The sequence below is a fragment of the Doryrhamphus excisus genome, chromosome 17 (assembly GCF_030265055.1).
Source record: "Doryrhamphus excisus isolate RoL2022-K1 chromosome 17, RoL_Dexc_1.0, whole genome shotgun sequence".
Lineage (NCBI taxonomy): Eukaryota > Metazoa > Chordata > Actinopteri > Syngnathiformes > Syngnathidae > Doryrhamphus > Doryrhamphus excisus.
The window spans coordinates 1,497,575-1,522,102 of record NC_080482.1 but is presented as its reverse complement, the minus strand read 5'-3'; the positions used below and the strand labels follow the sequence as shown (position 1 = coordinate 1,522,102).

Sequence of the window (24,528 nt, the reverse complement as noted above, 5' to 3'; positions counted from 1 at the left end):
AGATAAACATAATTCAAAGTTCGGAGTGCAAAACTGCATTTGGCAGAGTGCTTGAGCCCATCATATACGTTTCACTTACACAAATAAGTACATTGTTCCTTCAGTTGATGTTCATGACACTTAAAAATAGTACGGACAAACATCCCTCATAATGCAAAACACCATAGATTTACATCAGCACAGTACAGGCTTTAATTACACTGTGATTCACAAGCTCCCCAAACTAGGTTAGGACCCCACCTTTATTCTTCCAAAATACAGCACGTGTCAGATATTCATGAAAAACTAGTCTGTCAGTAGTACTGCCACAAATATGTAAACGAAAGGTATCATTTTTGACGTGAATTTTGTTTATCAACTTTAACTCATTGGTGAAGGCGATGATGGAATCCTATTTTTAGTCTCAACCTGTTTTATAAATTAAAATATTAAAAAATGTATCATTTTAGGCCTTGGTCATGCAGCAAATGCACATTTTTGGAGTTATTTCACTTGTATAGCGCTTGTCCCCCCTCCAAGGCACCCAAAGCGCTTTGACACGATGAGCACATTTACCGACTGATGACGCAGCATCAGGACCAACTGGGGGTCTGATACCTTGCCCGAGGATACTTCAACATGACCAAAGGAGGATGGAGGATTGAACCCGCAACCTTCAGGTTGGGACATAGCCACTCTACCACCTGAGTCATGCCACCCCCATGTGGTCAAATCGGACCTGCAAGTGACCGGGTCCGCACAGCGCTCTGTTCTTCCTGCAGGTCATGTGACAGACAATCCATACTATGTATAAGATACACAACCATACGCACACGTTTGATGTCATGTCACTGCCTGTCTGGCGGTATTTGGACTCAAATGGCTGACATTTGAGCAGCACCGTCTCATTCTTCATGACGTCATGACGCTGCTCTGATATTGGATTTGAAGGACCTGTGTCCAGGATGAAGCTTCCGGGTAGGACAAAGCCAGATTTGGGGCTGGCAGTGTCAACAAGGCCTCTAGTAAACACATGGGAAGTGACTACGTGACCAGCGAACGTTACCATTTGCAAAAACAACTTGGTATGCATCTACTGAAGCACGTGTATTCAGTATCCTTTGCTGTGTTAGCTTTGGGCTAAAGTTCTCCATCACAACACAAATACATATCAAACACCAAGGCCTCGTTCCTAGAATCCTCCATACAATCATGAGGCCAACGAGTCTATAGTTTGTACGTTACGGAGATTAAATGTGTACATACGTAGTTGCATGAAGGAACAATGTGGATCGGGTTCTAGGACTATGCTCGTGGTTGTGGTCCCTGCGAAAGATGATCTCTAATGACGTGATGGAAGCATCGAGGGTCCACACGACCGCACGTTGCTCTGCAGACACAGGCACACAAAAAGGAAAGGACACGCGTACCATGGATGGACCGGGTCCTTCATAATCATCGTCTGAATTATGGGATGTGGTCATCAGTGTGGAGCCGACAGGTGTTCCAAAGGCCTCTTCTCGCCTTCAGGTAGTTCCACAGGTGGTAGTCCAGCTCAGAAAAGAGTGATCTTATCAATTTAAGGCAGATCAGGTGGTAGCAATGTGGCAGGCTTGGAAAGGTTCAGTCACGCTGTGTTGAGGTTCCCCTCAGAAGGGCTTGACCCACTCTGTATTAGGAGGGCTCCGAGGGCTGCAGGTTCCGATTGAGGATGATGAACTGGAGGCAGCCAGGTGCCCCTCCCAGAACAGGGCATCGCTGGGCTTGGGCGGACTGGGGAAGGACCGTGAGCTGTCATCTATGGAGGCCTGGTTAAGAGGAGGCGGGGGCAAAACGACAGACGAGGTCTCATTCCCGACCAAAGCTTCTCCGGAGCACTGCTGCGTCGGCCACGGACCGTTGTACCAGCAGTCTTCCCTCAAACTGTCCGGGAGCAGAGTGCTGCTTGGACCGCCGACGGGGGGACAAGGGCGCCCACAACTAGAGGGCAGCGGTGGGGCACTCGGGGGTCGGGGTACCGGGGCTCGGAGAACTGGATGGTGGTTGATCTCCACGTCCTCCAGACACTGGATTGGAACTGGAAGATGGAAACAGCGTTTGTTGTTGTCATCGGGTGAACTTCTCCGGTAGGTCGATGATACTCACGAGTATCGATTACTCGTTGATACTAAGCGTTGATACTAATTAATAAAATACTAAAGCCAATTTGGCACTTCCATAATTTAAAGGTAACTACAGACGGGCTTCTGTGCTGCAACACACCGCCTAGGTCACATGACCATTGACCAGGATGTCAGCATGCATGTTCCAGTCTACTAGCACAACAACAAATGGTCACCTCACAAGGAACCCTGATGATCAGTACTCAAGTTGATCAAAAGATAGAAACGTACGTCTGTAGTAGAAATGATAGTATTTAGATGACCCGCCCATCAACGTGCATCATGTACCGTATTTCCATTATTTCCATTAACCGCCGCCTTCTTTACCTTTGAGTCAAGTGTGTTACCCACGGCTGCGACACATTCTATTGCCAGCAAACATGACCGAATGCTGAATGCGGTTAGATCAGACTATTTCCTGCTTCTAATATGATGGTGAATATGTTTTGTGCTGAGACCCGAATGGAAAACATTGTGGTTTGTGTGAGAATGCGTTCCTCACATTGCCAGTGAATAATGTGTTTAATCAAATGACTGAAAAGGAATTAAAAGGATTGTCCGTCCATTCTTCCCACCATGGTCTCCCGAGTCTGGAATTTGAATAAAGGGGCTTCCAACGGAGGATCATTACCAGCCCTCAGTACGATTTGAAATGTCTTTCTTTGCCATTCCTGCTTTCTCCTTCTGTCTCCATCAAAGTTCCAGGATTACCCTCACGTTCAGTGGAATAAATAGGCAGAGGTTTATTTTCTTTCCATATTTCGTTCTAATTTTCACCTCCGGGTCTCCTCTTCTGACACACCAAGGGAATAGACAAGAAAGGCAATCTCTGCAAGAGCAGAATACATCATCACGGGGGAGGAGAGGCGGGGTGGGGTGGGGGGGGGGATCCAGTTCTAATATCATGTCCTTTATCAAACTGTTGGGAGTACTTTGATAATATCCGTAGTCTTCTCACACCCTTATACAAATGACAACAAGAAGCAGCGGGAGAAAAAGTTCTTTGGAAGAAACACTGAGGAGAAGCAGCTGTAACTTTTACTCTGACGTTAGCCACATTAGCGCTCGCGCGTCGCCAACAAAAAGCACGTCTGAGACGCCACACAGAAGCAGGTCACGGAGACTCTGTGTAAAATGTCAGACGTATTAATGCATCAATGCAACTTTATTCTACTCTTTTTGGGGACGGACATTGGTTGGACATTGTAGAAATCCTACTTTGTGGTTCTCCTTGTGCTCTTTTAGGGTGATGGATGCGTCTGAGGTACTAAATGCACCATTATGAATGCAGACTAAAGCAATGTGCTGTTGGGGCGGTATCAAATTGACTTTATGTGGGTTTCGCTATCAGTCATTCAATCCACCAATGTTTTGGAAGGTCCAGCCATCTCGACATCGCGAGAGGCTCATTTGTTATCGATGGAAGGAGGCCCAGATTGACAACCGAGAAGACTTTATGAAAAACGGTCTGTCCCTCACATCGAAGTGACTCATTTATGTAAATGTGCGAGTGCCTTACACGGTGTTATTTCCGTTGGCCAATAATTTTCCTCATAGGAAACACCCCCCCCCCCCCCCCCCCAGATGAAAAACAAGATAAGTAGTCAAAACAAATGTACACAGCAGCTCTGGAGGGAAGTGTTGTCGTCATTGAGACTCTTCAGCAACATCAATTTCAGCCAATGTGACATTTAGTCATCCAAAAGTACATCAATTTAGATGATGAAAATATGACTACAACTAGAATGCATTTGACATTTTTAAAGGCTGTGACTAAAACTATGTACGATTACATTTTGGTCCACTTTGCAACCCACGTTTCTGCGAGGTCCAAGAGGTGTAGGCCATATTGGGAATGCAGTATCTCATTGGAAACTGGAATTATAATCCCCTTTTGTCTTAACACTCGGATTGAAGTTTGACTTTATTCTATTTTAATGTGAACCTTTGGAAGGTGTTGCTGGGTCTGCTGACCAAACAAAACGTGAGTCAAGTTGTGGGCAACTTCATTTCCACCGTCATGGGAGCACAATATTTGTTGCACAGTTTAAATGTGCTGTTTTTATTAATATGTCTATATTGCGCTCAACACGGGAATATAAATTTACTACTATTATAAGAAAAAAAAATGAAAATGTAGGCATTGTATGGGGTCTCTTTGTACGCAAACTTTACTATTGCTATTAAGTAATGATACTTTATTGATAGTGTTTGCTGGTGTTTAAATCAGAAAGGCCGTGTGTGCAGATATCAGTGCAGTGGTGTTAAAAAGCTGAACAGGAGTAGGCAGGATCTCTGTGGAAAAAATACTTTCCACTGTGTGCGTGTATGTGTGTGTGCCTTACCTTGTCTTGTCTCACTGATCAATGGTCTGAGCTTCCGAATCAGGCCCGTTTGGTGCCTCAGCCCTGAATGTAGACGGCTGATCTCAGAGCACAGAGCCTCGTACGCCTGCTGCATGCCTTTCTCTCTGCAGATGACAGGAAATTGGATTTTAACAGTAGGTTTACAGCGTCGCCACATTGTGTTGCTGCACGCTGCTGCAATGGTCTGAATGCAAACGAGACGTGAAGACAGCTGTGTTTTCCACAGCTTTGACCCGTGATATGAATATGATTAGCTTCTTTCGGATTAAACGTGGACCTTACTCCAAGATATACAGCCACTAATTTGTGAACGCATTTGTCCTCTTCAGGTACTACACAGATGTCTCATGGATGGAGATTTATAAAAACACGTGGGCATGGTGATTGCAACAATAGGTGTCTGCTGAGTGGCCAGATTCAACACAGTTAGTAACACATTTGAAGACCTTCTGGTGTTGTCTAGGATCTAATTAGTTAGTGAGAGAACTTCCAGGTTGCTGACATGGCAGATAATAGTAGAATTGCATTACAATGCGTTACAACGTATTAACAATAAGGCAAAGAACAAATTCAAGTAATGAGTAGAATACTAGACTTTTTGTATCATAATCTGCATTCCAAGCAGCCAACAGAAAATATTATATAGTACAGCAACACTCTAATCTGTCCTTTCCACACCTGTTATTTAGATGCAAATGTTTATCTTGCCCTAACACCAGCATATTTTAACACCAAGACTAAAGACAAGAAGCATGATTATTAAGCTAACACCATAGGATGTGCTGACACATGAAACAACACAAACAGAAATGCATTCATAAATTCCAGTAATGCCAATTCACAGGTGTTTATCGTAGGAAAATAGGTGGAGGACAGTTCCAGTTTCCACATATTTAAACCCAGGAGAGCAGACAGAAGCTGGTTTTAATGCACATAAACACCAAAGCCTTGAGGTGCTGATGACACTGTCAACTTTAAGTGAAGAAAAAACAGAATCATTTTCTGAGCAGCGCTTCTTCTTGCATGAAGCTGTACTCTCCTCTAGTGGCGACAAAGGAAAACTACAGCCTGGGTTCTCTTACACAGAATCAATTAGTTGAGGTAATATTGGCTCCAGTTGCACAGAAACCTTGATTATGCTTTAAACATCATACCTGGCAATGAACTTCTCATCACATATCGTTTCCACCTTTGGTCCATTGAGGCCACAGACGTCCTCCTGTAACAGAGCCATTAGAGAGACTGACGTTGTTTTCATTCATATTCATATGAACATCGTGTATCATCACTCCACTCCACTCTCTAATAGTGCCTCGATTTCAGTCCAGCCCTCCAAGTGTGCTTTTATTCAGTTGTGGCCTCCATGCAGTGTTTGCTACAGTTGACCCCACGCTCTCTTACCGCACTCCTCTCCAGATGTCTGTTGTTTTCCAGTGTCAACCTCTCCAGTTCCTCCTGAAGTTTGTGAATCTTTCGCTCGGCACTGATGCAGTCCACCTGCCAGTAGTTTTGGGGGCTGTTCAGGCTCTTCATCACTGCACAAAAATATTGGCCAATATTAATATATTGTACCGAGTACAAATGAAGTCTATTTTATCACAATGAAATGAAAATGTAGCCAATTACATATTTTGCTTTGCAACAGACCATTTCATTATTTCTGGTTCTGGATTGGAGACACGGTCAATGTCTGCACATGACTGGGCCCGCCCTGTTTTGGCCTGACAAAGCATAAGAGTTTTGGCTCCGCCCAACAAACCTTGGCTGGTCTCCATCTCCGTCCTCAGCTGAAGCAGTTCCAGCTCTTTGCTTTGGAGCTGCTCTGTCAGAAGCCGCTCACTCTCATTCTTCTCTTTTTTCTGGTGGCCAAAGTGGAGAGACAATGAGACAAAGGCAGAGAACAATGAGCATAACAGCAATGCAAAAACCCGGGTCTTTGAGTTTTACTTTGGAGGTCTTATGAGTTCACAACAGAACTAAGCTAAAGGTAGAATAGTAAGTATGTAAAATTCATTATTCATTATTAAAGCTGGGTATGTGAAGGTGTCATCTCCGGCCTGGGAATGAGAGCCTGCCCAAAAGGGAGGCGTTTAGGTACCACTGGGCCTTGTGTCTTGTGAGTGATGGAAGAATGGAATGTGAGATGGACAGGAGGATTAGTGCCACGTCTGCAGTGATTCGAAAATGATGGATGTATTGATGGAGCTGGGAATGTGGTGGCCAAATGAATGTATGGGAAACATAGTAGAAAATCTAGAAGATGAAGATATAATAACACTACTTGCAACTTGGGATGCTTCGATTCCACTACCGATCATCCATGAGTGTGATTGTCCGACACCAATTACATGTATTAACTGTACATTTTTAAATTGTGCAATTTGCTAGGGGTGCCGTATCGGGGAGAAACGTTAGGGCAGATCCTATGGCCGCTGACTGTCGGGGCCACCATCTTAACAGATCCCGAGGGAACGGAACAGAAAGGTCAAGTGGTAGACCCCCCAAAAAAACTTTTTGTAATCGGCTTTCAAAGAAATGGATCGGCATATGTTGATTATATGCTTTTCCACAGAAATACTTATCAGTGTCCGATCGATCGAAGCATCCCCACTTGCAAAACATTTCAAATAAGCATGAGGAAGATTCCTTTCATCACTTAAACGCACCAGTTTGTTAAGCTCCATCTGCAGGTCCTCCTTTTCAATATAGATACCTCGATATGCGCTGAAGGCCTTGTTCACATATTGCGGACCCTCTGATGGAGGTGCCTCAGGCCGGAAGAGCTGGAACACAGAGAAAAGATGAGTGCAGATATTACTCTGCTTCCACTCCATATTGCCATTCAGACGGCTTTAAACTGAAAGAGACGTTAAATATTTCATCACTTCAACCTACCGTTTCTTTTTCTATAAATACAATACCTTGTCCTCCAGCTGCTTGACGCGTTTCCTTAGCAAGGTGTTCTCCCGCTCTGTCTCTCTCAGCCGCTTCTTGATGTCCTCATAGGCTGTGACGAGGGCAAAGTGAGAAGCTACAGATTCATCGCCAGCACACACCGATACGGGGCTCTCTCCAGCAGCAGTGTAGGCTGTCTCGTGCTTAAGGATGCAGATGTCATCATCCACAGTCAGGGGCTCCATGGCTGCACAGGCTTACTATGCAGCACAGACCTGTGGGATTGCAAAGGACAGATTCCTTAATTAGTGTATGTGTGGGGTATCAGAGCTTCAGTGGTCCTCTGTTATATATATTAAAAAAACGTAATGTAAAACATGCTTTACATTTACATAAGGCTACATAAGGGTTAAAGTTTTTTTTTTTTTACGTGAAATGCAAAAACGCTCACAAAGTGGCCAGATGGTTTGATTAGGATCAGGCAAAACTTGAGCTACAAGGTTACAATGCTTTGTTGCATCAGCATTTTGCCAACACAACCACTCTGCTGGGCCAAAGCGCTGCATGTAAAATACTTGGCACAAGCTTCAGCGGCAGCATTTTCAGCAGCATTCCGTCTTGGATGCACCAAGTACAAACGTCTACATACAAAACTAACTATGGAATGAATTATGAACAATATGAACTTAGCTACTGGGGCTGCAGCTATCGAATATCTTAGTAATCATGTTGTCTGCTGAAAATGTTTTGGATTAATCAAGATAAATTCACAATATATATTTTTTTAAATATTTTTATAACTTTACAACTTAACTTTAAAATAACAATATAAAAATTTGTGGAAAGTGTTATTTTACATGACACTGGTGGATATTATCATTTGTCATTTATCATAAACACCATTACACATGATTGTTTAGTATCTGGACTAAAAATTAAAACTATGAAAATTACAATGTGACACTTCAACATTTTATTTATCATCATGTGTTCAATTAATATTAACAAGTTGTCAATCAAATAATTCTACGGGGTTTAGGTTTACAAGACACAGAGCTAATACAGTATATCCCCAGTGCGCCATTTGTCACTTTTCTTTGTGCAATGTATTAAAAAAAAAAAAACTATTCGTTGCAAACGTCAATTATGTCATCAATGTGTTTACCATAGCCTGTATTTGTGTGGATAGTGTCAGGGCCGTATGCATAAACTCACTCTTTCCTTTGTTGAAATGACACACATTAGTTCTGAACGAGTTAACAGAGACGAGTACGATTCAGTAAAAAAAAAAAACTCACTAGTTTTGAACGATTCGCTCACGACTCGCACATCTGTAGTAAATGTAGCTAATGTAACAAGTAAACATCAAAGGACAACTACGTGAAAACGTCAATTATCATGTCACATTTGGAAGCGAAGACAGGGGAAAGTTCAAATAGATCGTTCGGAGCGGTAACATTATCAAACAGGCAAGTCAACGCCCCAAAGCTTCATGACAACAATGGAGACCAAAGCTGGACCAAATAGGCGATGACAAGCTGCCATATTCGGTACATAAGCAATCGATCAATCAATGTTATTCAAAGCTAATCTTTACATTTAGCTTCCGTTAAATGTTTTAAAAAACAAATACGCTTGATTTAAATTCTTAAAGCATGTGGTTGTGTTAACATTTCTAGTGTTTTACAAGACACAAAGATACGAAAACTGCATGTAACAACTGGGAGCCAAGCTGAAATAACTGCAAGCTAGCGCTATGCTAACGCCTTGTGGTTATCTGATGCTATGTTCCGAAAAGGCAGCGAGTTTTTTGCAGCACACGACTTTCACTGACCGTGTAAAACGTCGTCCTCACTTGGAGGTCGGGTGATCACGATGGGAATACCATTTCTTATGGATAACAGCCACGTATTTCACAGGAAAACAATGGGGTGATGCTGGACCCATACACCTTGACAGAGCTGACAGACGAGGAAACAAAAACTTCCGGGAGTGACGTCACTGCAGGAAATCTTTCAAAATAAAAGCCTCAATTGCCTTTACAGTAAAAGCCGGAAAACTAAATAAAAGCTCCCCGTTCACTTTGGACAGCCCTTGTGGTAAAAGCAGCAAGAGCTAGTGAGTCTTCTGGATATTAACGTAATTATTTTTAACACCTTAAACACAGATATTCCTTATTATCACCACTATAAACCCAACCTTCTAGTGCAACCTTTCACTTTTTGTGATGTGCTCAGCTGCTAGCTAAATAGCCAGCTAGCCAGTTAGTGCAAAAACAAACAAAAAACCCCAAAACACAAGTGAGTTGTTAAGTAACATTCCTTACTTTTTGTTTTAAAAGTCACTATTGTGTCAGTATAGTTGTGGTTTATACAAAGACAAAGCTTTGCGTTAGTATTGGTTATTAGTACCTTTTTGCCTTATTTCTTTTCTAATATATACACAATTTTGCTGTTTGCTTTGACTGTGACGTTTTATTAAGCTTTGGACCCCTGAGGCAGAGGCAGGAAGCTGATGTAGCAGTTCCAGCTTTTTAATAAGGAAAATGCAAATATACTTGTCCATAAAGACAAGACGATGGTGCAGGTCAGGGGTGTCAAACTCATGCCATGGAGGGCCGAGACACTCCAGGTTTTCTTTCCAGCTGGTTACTAAAGCAGGTGATTTTAATGATTAACCCTCCTTTGGTTTGAGGGAAGGAGCTGTCAATTAAATCACCTGCTGGAGAAACTGGTTGGAAAGAAAACCTGCAGTTCTCCAGCCCTCTGTGGACACATGTGGTGCAGGCAAAAGAGAACTGAGATAGACACAGGCAATAAAAACTAGCAGAACTGGCTGGATGGCAAGGACGCAAATGTACTCAACTGGCAAAAAAACACTAGCAGGCATCCGAAACAAAGAACCAGCAAGGCTCAGCTGCAAGCAGTCAGCTTAAGTGGGGAGAAGCGCAATCATCCTCGGGTGTGGCCGGTCTTCTCACCTCCAGCCCACTCAAGGAACTCTGCAAGAATAACAGAAAACACAGGCCAGGAGACAACAGGGACCAGAACAAACCGGCGGTCCCCAACCTTCTCAGCCTATGGGTGAGCTTGTTTTTGCCAAACCTGCTGACTGACTGAGTCAGAGAGGTGCGCTCCAAACCTTATAGTCATCTCACGTACTAATGTACAAAACATAGGAATGCAAAATGGGAAATAAAAACACAGTGCTGCAAAAAAACCAAAAGGAGTATACTGAATTACCAGTCAGTGTGGGTTTGGTGGTGGTTAGTGCCAAAAATCCAGTGTTTATACAGGTGATTAGATGGGAATGGAAACATGATGGAACAACGACCTTGCCCAAGGACCAGTACTGGACTGTTTGGACACTGCAGCATTTTTCATACTTAAATGAGAGCTCGTGATTTAATCAACTGGAGATGGCAAAATGAAGGAATGCATTGTCTTGTGGAAAAGCTTCATCAGACTCATTTTCCCTGGCAGAACTTTAAATTGAAAAAAAAATCACAGTTTCAGGCAATGTGCCCAATTAATACGAGTCTTCAAAGGTCAGACTGACTAGTGACATTTCAGAAAGGCTACTATTAACTATAAGTTCATTGATGTAATTAATGTTCTGATATTTGATAAGTGGATCGAATCATTTCAGATGTATAACTTTACTTTTCTGCAAACTCTTTTAATGTACTTCGTGTGGCATATTTCTCATTTTGCAGAGTGCAAACCAAAAGCGGTTCTCATGGCTCAGGAGAAGATTGCACAGACGCCAGACATCAAATGTCAAGAGGACCAGGAGAGACTCTACTTAACGACTCTTCAGTGTAAGGCCAACACTTTCAAGTTATTCTCTTCAATTTATTTTGGAATTCTTTTGACTGTGATATGCCCTTCACCCCTTTAACACCAATCAATAATTTACATGTATTTTAAAGCAAATAAAATCACACAGTACTTTGACCCATGCTCGTGTAGAACAGAGGACTAATAAATTGTCCATGGATATGATCATAATAACGTTTATGGGAGTGGGTGCGGAGCTTATATAGCTTGCTGCCGTAAAACAGATAGACGAATGGCGTAGATTACACACGCCTAACATGCAACTGCCGAAAAATAGGCTGACCGGATGCAGACGTGTTCTGCATGTGTGTAGAACCCAGTTGAACCGATTTGGGTTCCAGGTACGTATAACGTAGTGACAAAGACCATTTACCATGACAGGAAGGAGGAAGTGAGAGAGCATTGAGGAATGTAGCGTGCAGAAGGTCATGCATTGTTGGGAATTTTTAACACACATGTGGAGATGAATAGTTTATGAAAGACACGTGTCTCATCTTACTTTTGGTAAGTTCCATGTTTAGATAGCGATGGAACGCAATATTTTGTGTGCCTTGAAATACCAGTCAACATAGTCTAAAATGGCCGGAACTCAAGGGTCATTGAATAAATTATAAAGTAGTGTATTTTTAAATCATGGCATAAATAATACAAGACATCATACCCTGAAGGATATTTAGTTTTAAAATGTCATTTACAATATAGTCATTTATAGTCATTTAGTTACTTTCCACTTGGTTCCTGATCAATGATATACATTGCCTCAAATAACTGAAGTATAATATAAAAATGTTGATTTGTTACTCGATTTTAGAGCTGGAAGTTTCAATATTTCAGTATTGATCTGCACATCACTAGTCATGTGTTCACTAATATAGTGAAGTTCACATGAACGCTATTCATTGTTGATGTGTCTTTAACTTGAATTTAAATGACGCAAAGATGACCATGAAAAGTTACTAGAATGAAATGTGTTTTGATTTCTAATGAATGGTAGAAGTTGGTTATTTGCAGTTACCAATTTTAATTGCAGTGTCCACTGAGGCCAAGCTGCTGATGAAAGAGATAGATGAGCTGTTGCAGCAGTGTACACCATCCAGACCATCTTACCGAAGAAACAGCAGAGTGGTATTTTTTTTAATGTATTCATTTTTTTAAATTCATAACCATGCCCAAAATGTTGTACTTGCGTCACATGCATTTCCGTGACAGGTTCAGCAGGAGGTTCAGGCCTGCACAGTGGATGGCGAGACCTTGGTCATTGAAGGGTTCAGATTTGAGACTGCAACCACCAGGGAGGACTTGGGGAGGTTGAGGTCACAGACGCAGAGTGGCAGTTGCCAAGGAGACGCTTGATTGATGTCTACATCAGTCATTTCACAACAGGAGGTCAGCAAGGTCAAATAGTCCGAACAGGTAAGGTTGGCCGACACGGAGCATACAAATGACGTGCTGAAACCGTACAGCAAGACTAATGATTGGCATCTGTTTGACACCACGGCACGCTGGACCGCCACTGTTTGACAGGGCTTCCAGAAGAAAGTTGATAGTTTCTATAAAAACTGATACAGTTGTTAAAATGAAATATTTTGTTAGTAACAATCATTTGTTTGACTTGTAGTGTTGATTGTGATTGTAGTGTCGTGTAAAAAGTTTTGACTTTATTCAAGGTTATCCAACACACTATTACATAAATGAATGCCAGTTTGACATCATTTATAGTTATTGCCCTTTTATTGTTTTGGGGTCATTTACACCTTTATATGTCCATATACAACAGTCATCAACAGACAATTAAGTGTGCTCCCATTAAACAGTCGCAATGTCATTTTTGTGGCATTATATATATCAAACGTAATGTTTTGTTTGCCTTGTGACAGGGTTATGTCCACCGTGCTGGGAAATAAACATCTTTAGATCAAAATGAATTACTCGGGCTATAACATTATTTGAAATGTGTTCATCAGCAGACTGCCAAAACAAATTAGAATTTGTGTTGATGTTTAATATTTATATCATCACACTTGCGGATAAGCATATACACTGTATGCTTTGCAAAAATAGTTCATTCGATGTAAGATTTATTACCAAAACAATGGCAGAGCTGGATATTGTCAGTGCATACGTGTAACCGATTAACAACTGGAATGTTTGCTGCTCAATTAAACCTAGTGGCTTGCAAAGCATTAACATACTAATCAGGCCGACATTATATATGCAAATAGGCTCTTCATTATCTGGTAGTGCTTGTTTGGAGTACTCAAGATGTTTGGCAGTACGAGTTGTGTAACAACATATTACAGAAATAATCTTAGCTGCTCGTACATTAAACTAAGACGCAACTGTCAATCAAATGCAAAGACGTACATTCATTAGCGCCGTATAATTTAGTACATTTACAGAAACCGATTTTTGTTCATTGTTGTCAGAATGGATCATTTTGCACATTTCGAGCATTCTCGTAAACGCAGTTCTAGAAGCAGAAGGTCTAATAGATTTTTTGCACGTGTTGAATTGGATAAGATGTCATGTTGTAGTCCTTTTGTGCCACATTATTTATTCATCAGTTCATGTAATTAGATGTTGATCAGTAGGGACATCACCAGAGGAATTGAAACACTCACTGTTGGAAGATACAGAATTAATCAGTTGCGCTCTCCATCATTTTTGACAATTGTACAAAAATGATGCGTTTTCCTCTCTGTGTTGTTTTTTGGTCAGTTGATGTAAACATCTCCTGCCAGCATATCTAGACATTATTTATGGAATCAGAAGTAACGCCAAATGCATGTTATATCATTTCCCACCACAAGAGGAGGCTGTCTAGTTGTTCTCATATTGTCAATGTGCATTTGGCTCTTGGGTTACATTTGTATTGGGGGCATGCATATGATCTTTGGGCACATGCTCTATTTGTTACCTATTTGGTCTCATTTATACACCCACTGACCAAATAATTAAGAAAACATGCATTACTAAAGTCATTATTAGATTAGATTAGATTAGATTAGATTAGATTCAACTTTATTGTTATTGCTCATGTCACTTGTACAGGGCAACAAAATGCAGTTAGCATCCAACCAGAAGTGCAATTTTTATAAGTACATTAGTATGGACAGATCTATGTAAATAAAACTATACAGGCTATGACTATAATACAGTGAGGATATGTACAGGGATATAAATGACTATAATATGGCTATTGTAGATTATACAGATTATAAACAGTATGGGTATGACAATATATAATAACAGTAATATATACAGTATTGCAATGGAGTGACTAGGGTATGGAAATGACTATAATATGGCTATTGTAGATTATACAGATTATAAACAGTATGGATATGACAATATATAATAGCAGTAATATGTACAGTATTGCAGTGAAGTGACTAGAGTAGAGTATGGTTATTGCAGATTATATAAATTATAAACAGTATGATCAATGAATCAACAGATAGTATATGTTAATATTAATATTATATTATAATATATATATATATATATAATATTATAAATTCACTAATACTATAATACATACTGTAATTGAAGTTTGCTATGGTGTCTGTTTTGTCGACGCTTTTATTTTTTGCTACGAAATAAGAAATATTCTAAAGCATCTTTGATGCAGCGCTTGTATTGGATTTCTTTAGATAGTAAAGCTGGTGCTGGTGAGCATACTCTGCCTTTTATTATGACTGTATATACCAGCAGGATGTGTGTCCAAACTTAGGACTGCTACTGTATGCAGTTTATACTTGGTTTGTGAAACACATCACCCCTCGCAATATCACGGTTTGATTATCGCTTCTTCTATTAAAAGTCAATTTGCTGTAATTAATGAAAATATTAAATTTATTAATATTGACTCCTACTTTTGTGAAAATTATTTTATTGTGGTCAGGTCTGGAACCAGTTAGTCCTTCACCAGGTCTCTTGGGGGTGCCCAGAGTGGGGGCATAATATGGTGAGGCTGCGTTTGCGAAGATGTGCAACAATCGTCAACTTTGGCAATGTTCAAATGTAAGCTGAAAAGACTTCTATTCAACTGTTAATAGGGCAACTGAAAGTATTTTATCTGGAATCTTCATTTTTAATTATTTTGGGAGGGGGTTGCTTTGTTTTATGGAATTTAATTTCATGATTTCAGAATGATTCAATGTTTTTCTGGAATGATTTTTGTTCTTTTCTGTAAAGCACTATATTACCTTGTGTACGAATGGTGCTCTATAAATAAACTTGCCTTGCCTAATACAAGTGCAACGGTGACTATAGGGGTGTTATTTCATGCTATAGGGCTCTAATAATGTTCAACATATTTACAAGGCTGTAAAACATATTCAACTATGAAAATATTCCATTTATAAAGAAGGAATACTCCGATGCAGAATTTCATTCATCATGGTCGATCCTGAACCAACTAATCATGATAAACAAGGGATTACTGTACTGTACTGTATCTTTTAAGTCTATTCAAAGGGACTGCATGGTGGACACATTGTGCTTATTCGAGAGCCCCTCCGACACATTAATGACAGGGGCTGTCGACTTCTAATTGTATCCGTTGGAATGCGTTTTGAAAGCAGCCATAGGAGCTTTGAGCGTTTTCCCTTATTGTTGCAATTATGTTGGTGGAGGCTGAAACGTTTCCTGTAGTCAGAGAGCTTTAGCATAGTGCTAAATTCACTTTGTGCTTCCAAACGCCTCTGATCTGAAGTGCACTTGCTTCAAGACCCTGAAACGGTGCCACGTAATCAGCAACTTGAGACAACAGAGGTCAGATGCGTGCTGGGATAGCGGAGGGTATCCATCTCGACCCACATAGCCTGGCTGCAACAGACCGTCCAAGGCCTCGCCTTTGTTTTTGCTGAGCCAATTAGAGGGACACAGCATCTGCTGAGAAAAGAGAACAATGACTTCTTCATTGAGTTTGAGTCTCCGCTGTCAGTGTATGTTTCTTTGTTGTGCCAATATGTCTACTTTGTGTGTGTTATTGTCTGTGGGCTACTCACTGGTTGTGATTGTGTGTTGCTGTGCATGTAGATTGTGCGTCGAATATCATTAGAAAGGAAGGAGCTTGGTATACAGCAGATGCAAGGACATAAGAAAATGACTTCAAAGCCTGACAGACAGCGTATGGCTTCATCGGCTGTGATGCAGGTAGACCTCGTTCTCTGAACACCTACAGTCAACACATACACACCTTAACTCGTTAGAGTTCATTCATTTACAGACCGAATATGCTTGTAATTACAATATGGCGCGTGCACGTCAAGTTCGTGTCCCTACCGCAACTTCTGTGAAACTTTTCAACAGGATGTGTAGTGATGATTTCACAGTAGGTCCTAACGCTCCATCTTGCCAGGTACCTGGAGGTCGTTAACCCTACCTGCTGTTGTCTAGTGCTGTGCAGGCATTGATGACTTACATTTTCGAGCTAGGGTGTGAAGAGACAGAGGTATGGGGGGTGCGTGCGTATAGGTGTGTAGTTCGCATTCAGCAGTGCTAGCTAGCACCCCTGGCTTAGGCAGCAGGCTGCACCATATGGCTACATTTATCATTTATCTCGCTATTCATTAAGACTGTCCTTGCTGGCTACAGATGTCCTGCTGGGGGTCTCAACCTAACCTCAGAAACACCGGACGACCGATATTAATTTGGTGGCTTAATGCTGCAAGATGTACTGTAACTACTTATCATATAACGCCAAAACCGTTGTTTCTTGGGCTTTCTTTTCTGGCAGCCTGGCGTTGTAGTACTGTACCTACTCAGGCTGTGATGGACTACAGTCAAAACTGGTTTTACTTACCTCAAATTTACATGGGTATTTGGCATCTAGTAGCTTGGATCCACCTGATACTCCAAAAACAGATGTTAACCAAATAGTTTGGTTTGGTTGGAGTACACTTGGGATGGGAGCCAATCAAACACAGCTATCTAAAATTGTTATTATATAGTAGAACTTTGGTTAGTGTTCGCCTCCATTAACGTGTTTCTCAGTAAAACGTACGCCACAATTTTGCCTCAGTTCGCGTGCATTTTCCAGTTAGCATTAGGTTACAATATGGCGTACCTCTTGTGTTGAAACACTGTATGAGTCCAACTGTGCCCTTAATGTATTTTGATCACATTTTGATCTCAAGTAATATCCTATTAGCGTGCCACGGAAGAGAAACAAGAACCGGAAGTCAGCAGTTGACAATGACACAACTGAATGACAATGAAACAATTGCAAATGCATATAAATGATGACTGAAAGGGATGAATGAACATGGAAGCTGACTTTTACCTTCACATAAGATGTGACTGTCCCCAAAGACTTGATGTAAAAACTATATTTCTTTCTGTCTTTATCAAATGCTCTTACCTGGAATGTTCTTTGGCTCAATTTTGGGTTATTGAGATAAACTATTCAATTCCAAAATAACTCATGGCAAAACAGGAAGGTGGAGTCTTGCTGTCACATCACGTCTTTGGGAACAGTCATGTCAACAATCATGTCTTCAGCGAAGATAAAAGTAACCTTAAATGGTCATTTATCCCTTGTGTATGTATTTACAAGCTTTTAAAAATAGTTTTCTGTATGTAAAACTAACCAAAATGCATGCTAATCAAATATTTATTCCCCGTAAAAAATTGTGTAAATCCAAAAATGTTAACACAAAACACATTTTGAACATAGAAAACATACTTCAGGTAACATCTGGAACGCTGGGATTTTCTGTAGAATGAGAAAACAGGAAAACAAGGATGCAGCATGCAAACCGAACTCTGTGATTAATAACATAGACTTAATAAGTCAGTAGGATTTAGTTCTTTCCTAAAGCAGAAGGTGTACACACATTTAGAACTTTTTGCAGTCGGGCATATAGGTCAGGGCGGTCTGAGTGTGTCGTGGTTCAGCATCAAACCACTGATGCTAACCAACAGCTTGATTTTGGCTTACACCGCCTGTCTATCTTCATCTTTTCTTTTCTTGACTGGTTGACAGTGTGACAGTGGTGGAAGACGTTTTCAATTTTTTGGGTGGGCGGCTGGGTGCAGGGATGTCATCAAGACGTCTGTCTTGGACTGTTGATTATTATGTGAGTGTGTGTGTGTGTGGGGGGGTAAATAGGTGCACCCTTTTTAACCCTTGTATTATGTTACGGGTCAATTTGACCCGTTTCAGTTTTTGAGTTGACCAAAGTACTGGTTATCCTTTCTTTTTCTTCATGAAATTTTGTGACTTTTCCTCATCTAGGGTCATGAACTGGTGTGTAAAATTTGGACACTCTGAGGTGTCGTGGTATGTCTGTGCTGAGTTTGTATACAAAGATGATGTTGCGGGTCATTTTGACCCGGACACTTTTATGTGGGTATATAGCTGTTCAGATCCAGAAAAAAACATGTCTCTTTGATGTAGTTTATTTTGACTGCCCAATTATTTGTATTTTGATTGCCTTTGAAGAGCCATTCAGACCCAGGTGTGTGTAGAGGAGGAACTTTCTCTCCCTTGTCCTTGTCACTGTTCTCATGTCATCTCTTTGAGATGCACACCAAAAATGAGCTCCAGAAGGTTTACAGCTGAAGAAACTTTATCACAGATATTGAACTGTGATAGTGATGCAGAGGAAGAAATTTCAGAGACAGAGGATCTTCCAGAGACTGAGGACAATGTTATTGATGATCCAGATTGTACAAAATCTAGCTATGCATGGAATATGCAAGTATACGCAGGAAAGCTACCTGGAAGAGCATCTGAGAAGAATCAGAAGATGCATGTGGTGCTGGAGATGAGTGAAGGGCTGCAAGGTCATAACATCACATGTGACAACTTCTTTACATCCTACCACCTCGAAGATGAACTTCTAAAGAGAAAGCTGACTATGTTGGGAACAGTCAGAAGAAATAAGCCAGAACTTCCCAGTGAAATTCTGAAGATGCAGGGCAGACCTCTGCATTCCTCAATATTTGCTTTCCCTGAGAAAGCAACAGTTGTTTCATACTGCCCAAAGAGAAACAAGAATGTTCTTGTCATGAGCACGATGCACACAGATGCATCTCTGAGCACAAGAGAAGACATGAAGCCACAAATGATCCTGGACTACAACTCCACCAAAGGAGGAGTTGACAATCTGGACAAAGTCACAGCAACATACAGTTGCCAGTGCAAGACTGCTTGTTGGCCCTTGGTGATTTTCTACAACATTGTGGACGTGTCTGCTTACAATGCCTATGTCCTGTGGACTGAAATCAACCAGCAGTGGAATGCCGGCAAATTGTACCCACGTCGACTTTTGCTGGAAGAACTCGGCAAAGCACTCGTCACTCCCAAGATCCAGAGGTGAGCCAGGCCACCTCAATCCCCAGCAGCTGTAGCTGTCGTTGAAAAGGTCAGGATCAAGTGGATACAGGTGTAAAGAAACGGAAAAGATGCCAGGTCTGTCCCTTCCGAGAGGACAGTAAAACAGTACCTTTTGTGTGAAATGCAAGAATTACATCTGCAGTATAGTTACATTCTGTCCATCATGTGGAGAACACTGAAACTGTTGAACATTGAAAATCTGAGAAAATGGGGCAAGTTAAATGGAAAAAAGTGTTTGTGAAGAGGGAAAAACTTCTACTAAAAACTTCAACTAAATAGTTCTTAAACATAGTGTTGGTATTAAAAATGTATTGTATGTCTCTTTTCTAAATGCTTATATGATCTAAAATAACGTTGTTATTGGTTCACCTGATTTTTTGACTGTTTTGAGTGGATTTACACAGTATGGGTCAAAATGACCCGCAACATAATCAATGTAATTTTTTTTCAACATAATACAAGGGTTAAGACTTTTTTACTTATGTTGCCATTGCTAAGTGAAAAGAAACAGAATTAAACTGAAAACCACCCAATGAGTGTTTGTTCATCTTTTGGCCCCCCACACCTCCTACATCACGAGTCCATTATATAGCTGCTGACGCCTGTTACACCAAGATCTTGGATTCTTAAGATCATTTCATCTTATTTTGTGCAAGTCAAAGGGGCACTTTGCCACATTGACCATGCATCTAACGTTATTCAGCTCAGTATGTAGTATGTCCATGCTAAATGGGCTTTCACTTGTCTAGTGCTTTTCTACCATCTTCAAGGCATTCAAAGCGCTTTGACACTGTTCATTCATCTGCTGATGACACAGTGTCAGGAGCAACTGGGGGTTCAGTATCTTGTCCGAGAATATTTCAACATGGTGACGGAGAGGATAGAACCAGATACCATCCGGTTGGGAGACAACCGCTCTACCATGTCAGCCTTGCCATCTTGTTGGAAAAAAAAAAGTATTGCTTTGTGATCTTTGATTAGCAATATGTTTGTGTATGTTTACAGATGTTCTGTCATAATTCATACACACGAGACACATGATGGGGCATTGCAGTGAGAGGATGTGGAATCGGACAAGGATGAAAGTGAACCCATGACCTTGGCTTATTAATAACAGGTTAGATCAAACCCAACCTTTGATGACAACGGAGGCCTTAATAACCACAGAAAGGGGAAACCCACCATGGTCGTTTGTGTGTGTGTGTGTTTGAAACACGCAAGACTAATCAGATTTCGTGTGTGTGTGTCTATCTTGTTTTATATAAAGGGGGAAGAAATGCGATGGAATTTCCCCCAATCCTTTTAGCTAGATATGTGGAATTACCCTTCAGACCACCTGATCCGTTTAAAAGGCTCACATGCACGCGTGCGCACCCACACACACACAAACACTAAGTCACAGAGACTTATTTCACAACTTTCCTCATGAAGTAATCTTTCTGTGACTTTGAGTTTTGCTTTTTGTGTAAAAAAAACAAAGACCACACAAATCCTACTTGCCGGTTTTAAACATGGATCTTGGGCGAAACACCAGACGATCATGTTAAATACAAAAGCATAGTCATGATTTTGCCGTACGTGGCAATCGATTGATCCTGATTCTCCTTCAGTGCCACCCAGACGAGGGCCCTCGGTCATGAGGTGTGCCCCCTGCAACATCTCCACATTGCCAGCTGCTACCTGAAGCTAAATTGTTCCATTGAAGGAAAGAGCGTCCCGGATCATGATGGCGGCCCCGTCCACTGTGCTGTGTGGAAAACATCTCAGGTGGATCTCCTTGTCATGACTGCCAAGGTTACATTTTCTTCTTCATCAGAGAATATACTGTACCTTTCTTCCACCTTTCAATGTCCCATCTTTGGTGCTCTTGTGCAAATTCCAAACAGGCAATTCTGTGGCTTTGACGGAGACAAGGCCTTTTTTGTTCTGAAAACGCTCCTCACGGATACTGTCCGATGGTTATTGGACTGCACTTGGCAACAGTAAATTACTTTCATTTGGGCCGAGGATCATGTCGTGTCTTAATGGACAGCCAATTGGACGGTCTGGCTCGGGACCCATGACATTTCTTTGGGCCTACCCCTTTTTTGTTCCATAACCCTTGGGATCTTTGAAGTTTGAAATGACTTTCTCAAGGTCAACCTCAGCAGCAATGTTATGCTGTGAGATGCCTTTCTCATGCAGCTCAACGATGCCACCACGTTTCAAGAGAGAGAGCCTTTTTGCCTTTGACATCAAGAGATCATGACAATGTAAATAACTGACAAAAAACGATAACAAATCCAAGATTTTGGCTTTTAAGGGCTTTGGTCTTACAATTTTGATCAGCTGGTATTTCCTAAACTATATTAAAACTGAAGTATATAGTGGTTTTTAATATGCTAATATATACTGTATCACAGTGTCTTCTAACACCCCTTTTAAGGGATGTGAATTTTAATTTCCTTATCTTCACTCAATCTGTTATGTCAGCTCTGCATGTGTGTTGCAGACACCCTCCCTCGGTGAAGCCCCCACATAGAGAGCTGACATGCTGGCAGCTATTTGACAGAAGAAAAATGACAGCCAAGTATGGCGGACTCCCTGTGCCAGTTGCGTGTCTGTTTTGTTTTGAACCTTCTCGTTGGATTACATTTAGAATTTATAAAAATTCCAGCCCAGCATTGGTTTATGATTGACTGTTATGGATGAAACTGAAGACAACTTTTGCATTTCTCCTCCACATAAGTTATTAGTCATTGTCCAAGTAATGTATAGTTTCTTTGTTGTCTCTGACATTCAAATGCTGGCATCATGAAAGCATACCATACTGCATTATTCCATGAACTGCTGCAGGCTTTACGATGTATGAGTATGTTTTCTAAACAAGGCCGTAATCAAAGGCAGCTTCAGGCATCCTGCCGGCACCCACACACTAAGACTGTGGACTGGAGTATGATGTTCTTTTCCAGTCTGAGCTAATTGTCTCTGGGGCTCGGTTCACTCTGGTTGCAGTCAGACTTTGCTCTGTTACGCGATGCAGCTGCAGGTCCCTGGGAAGGCTTTAATGAAGAGTTATGGGAATCTGGACACCCCTCGGCTGTGGGAAGAGGCGAGTAGATCGCAGGGAGGAGTGAGATGTGGAGAATACGGGGGAAGGGAAGGGCAGGGCAGGGCAGTGTGGCACTCATTTATTCAATTTCTACCGCAGTTCTTGTTCAGGGTCACAGGTGAATTGACTATGGGCGGATGGCGGGATAAACCTTGTCCTGGTCAACCGTAAATCACATGACACATGCTGCACGGATGCAGAGCTATTCACCTTCATGAACATTTGTTATCGACTGTTTTTTTTTTAGCAGGGAAAATGTCTTTCTTCATATTGGTTGATGCTTATTAGTTGACACGTTAGCCATGTAAGCCCGAGTGACACACACATGCTCTGCTAAACTAAGCTAACCCGGTCGGCTTCCAAGATGGAAGTTTTTTCCACCAACCTTTGCTGGTTCAGGTGGTTGCTTGGACATGCTGCGTTCGGGAACGGGCAGATTAGTGTTTGTGAGGAAATGCCGCCACGATTGAGTGGTCCAATAGGGGAATATTTCCCCACACACATCTTCCAATGTTCCTTTTCCTCACAACGATAGCGTTTTGTTGAAATTATGTGATTTTTCACAGAGATTCCACGTTTTATAGTAGATCAGGTTTAGGTTTTTATTGGCCCTTTTTGCATTTTTCAATACATATTCATGTTTTGATTGAAGCAACATAGATGAGTTGATTGAATATGTTTTTCTGACCTCTCCTACTACCAACAAACATGAATACCCATTAATCAATTTTATTCTTATTCGTTAAGATAGCCTTCTGAGCTAGGGAGAGCGAGGAAAAAAAAACAAAGCAATGAATGGCGGAGCAGCTTCAGCTATTTTGATTCTGATGGAGTTGACCAGGTCACACCCTTGGAGGATGGAGGAGGCCCCTTCTGTCAGTGTTCTTCCTTCAAGTTCCTATCTTTCTTTCTGCCTTCACTTGATTTGAAATGTCAGGCAAGTGAGAGACGGGGGCAGGGACCGTGAGTGAGGGACATCTGCTGTCTGCAGGGGACGACCATTGAAAGCATACTGTTGATACTTCACCCGACGCAAGGTGGCATTTTACTTTAATATACCATGTACCTTGTAGTATGTCCAAATGGAAGATTTTTCATGAATCTGTGATCTGGCCATTTAGTCATGTTTGGGGGTAGATTTGCCGTCAAAGCCACTGCAGCTTCAGACGGAGTTTTATTTGTGTGCAAATTTGCTGCACTTGGACAAAGCCGGGAACCTTGATAGCAGGCTGGTATAATCCGTTATACATTGCATTGTCAAGCAAGAGATACACTATTAAAGAGTCACAGTGAATAATGTGACAATATTTTTGATGCACCTACTGCATGGTTATGGAGGATTATGCCCAGCAATATTGAGCAATGGGTGTTTATTGGGTGTGAGCACATCACAGAAACGGAGCTGAAGCTTTAGCTTTGTGTCCTACTTACAGAGGAGATTCTGCTCCATCAGCATGCAAAAACAGTTCTATGTGGTGAGAAATACTGAGATGTTGGGCTGTATTTCCCAAGAGACCAAGTTGTCCTTGTGTGTTTGCCTGAGTTCTCATGACATGGAACTCTGAAGACATAGTGATTGGGGAAATCAGAGCTCATTTTTGGGAATGGCAACAATCCCGCTATGATGAACCGTCTGCCTCCCTGAGTTTTAACCCTTCTCATCTCCTGCTTCGACAGGCAACTCGTGAAAGGTTGCAGATTAGCACAGTTCGCAACCGGATAATTTCAACAGCTGCAACTGTGGCAGTGCTGCCGACATCTGAAGCCTCTTGTCTCCTGAGAGACTCTCTGGCTGTTGCTTGAATTTCTGTCGCTTTAGATCAGCCCAGCTGGAGAAACACTAAACAGG

General features: G+C 41.5%; 2 protein-coding genes across 5 annotated transcripts in view; one reads left to right on the top strand and one right to left on the bottom strand.

Annotated features, from left to right (window-relative positions):
* Window positions 1–1,067: 1,067 nt before the first annotated feature.
* azi2 (5-azacytidine induced 2) lies at window positions 1,068–9,399 on the bottom strand. The gene is made up of 8 exons (XM_058053177.1): window positions 9,237–9,399; window positions 7,429–7,677; window positions 7,174–7,290; window positions 6,267–6,366; window positions 5,909–6,042; window positions 5,662–5,726; window positions 4,487–4,611; window positions 1,068–2,056 (listed from the first exon to the last, which is right to left on the bottom strand). Exons 2-8 carry the CDS (start codon window positions 7,645–7,647, stop codon window positions 1,629–1,631), a joined length of 1,188 nt encoding a protein of 395 aa, XP_057909160.1. The 5' UTR covers window positions 7,648–7,677; window positions 9,237–9,399; the 3' UTR covers window positions 1,068–1,628.
* LOC131105249 (RNA-binding motif, single-stranded-interacting protein 3-like) overlaps window positions 9,305–24,528 on the top strand; it is a 166,447-nt gene continuing 151,223 nt past the window's right edge. The window contains exons 1-4 of one of the 4 annotated variants that reach the window (XM_058053173.1): window positions 9,305–10,485; window positions 11,118–11,222; window positions 12,272–12,366; window positions 12,451–12,654. The gene's annotated coding sequence lies outside the window, so the exon portion shown is untranslated. Of the gene's footprint in view, window positions 10,531–11,117; window positions 11,223–12,271; window positions 12,367–12,450; window positions 12,655–16,284; window positions 16,402–24,528 lie in introns of those variants that run through there. The other 3 variants (XM_058053170.1, XM_058053174.1, XM_058053171.1) reach the window with 3 other exon arrangements.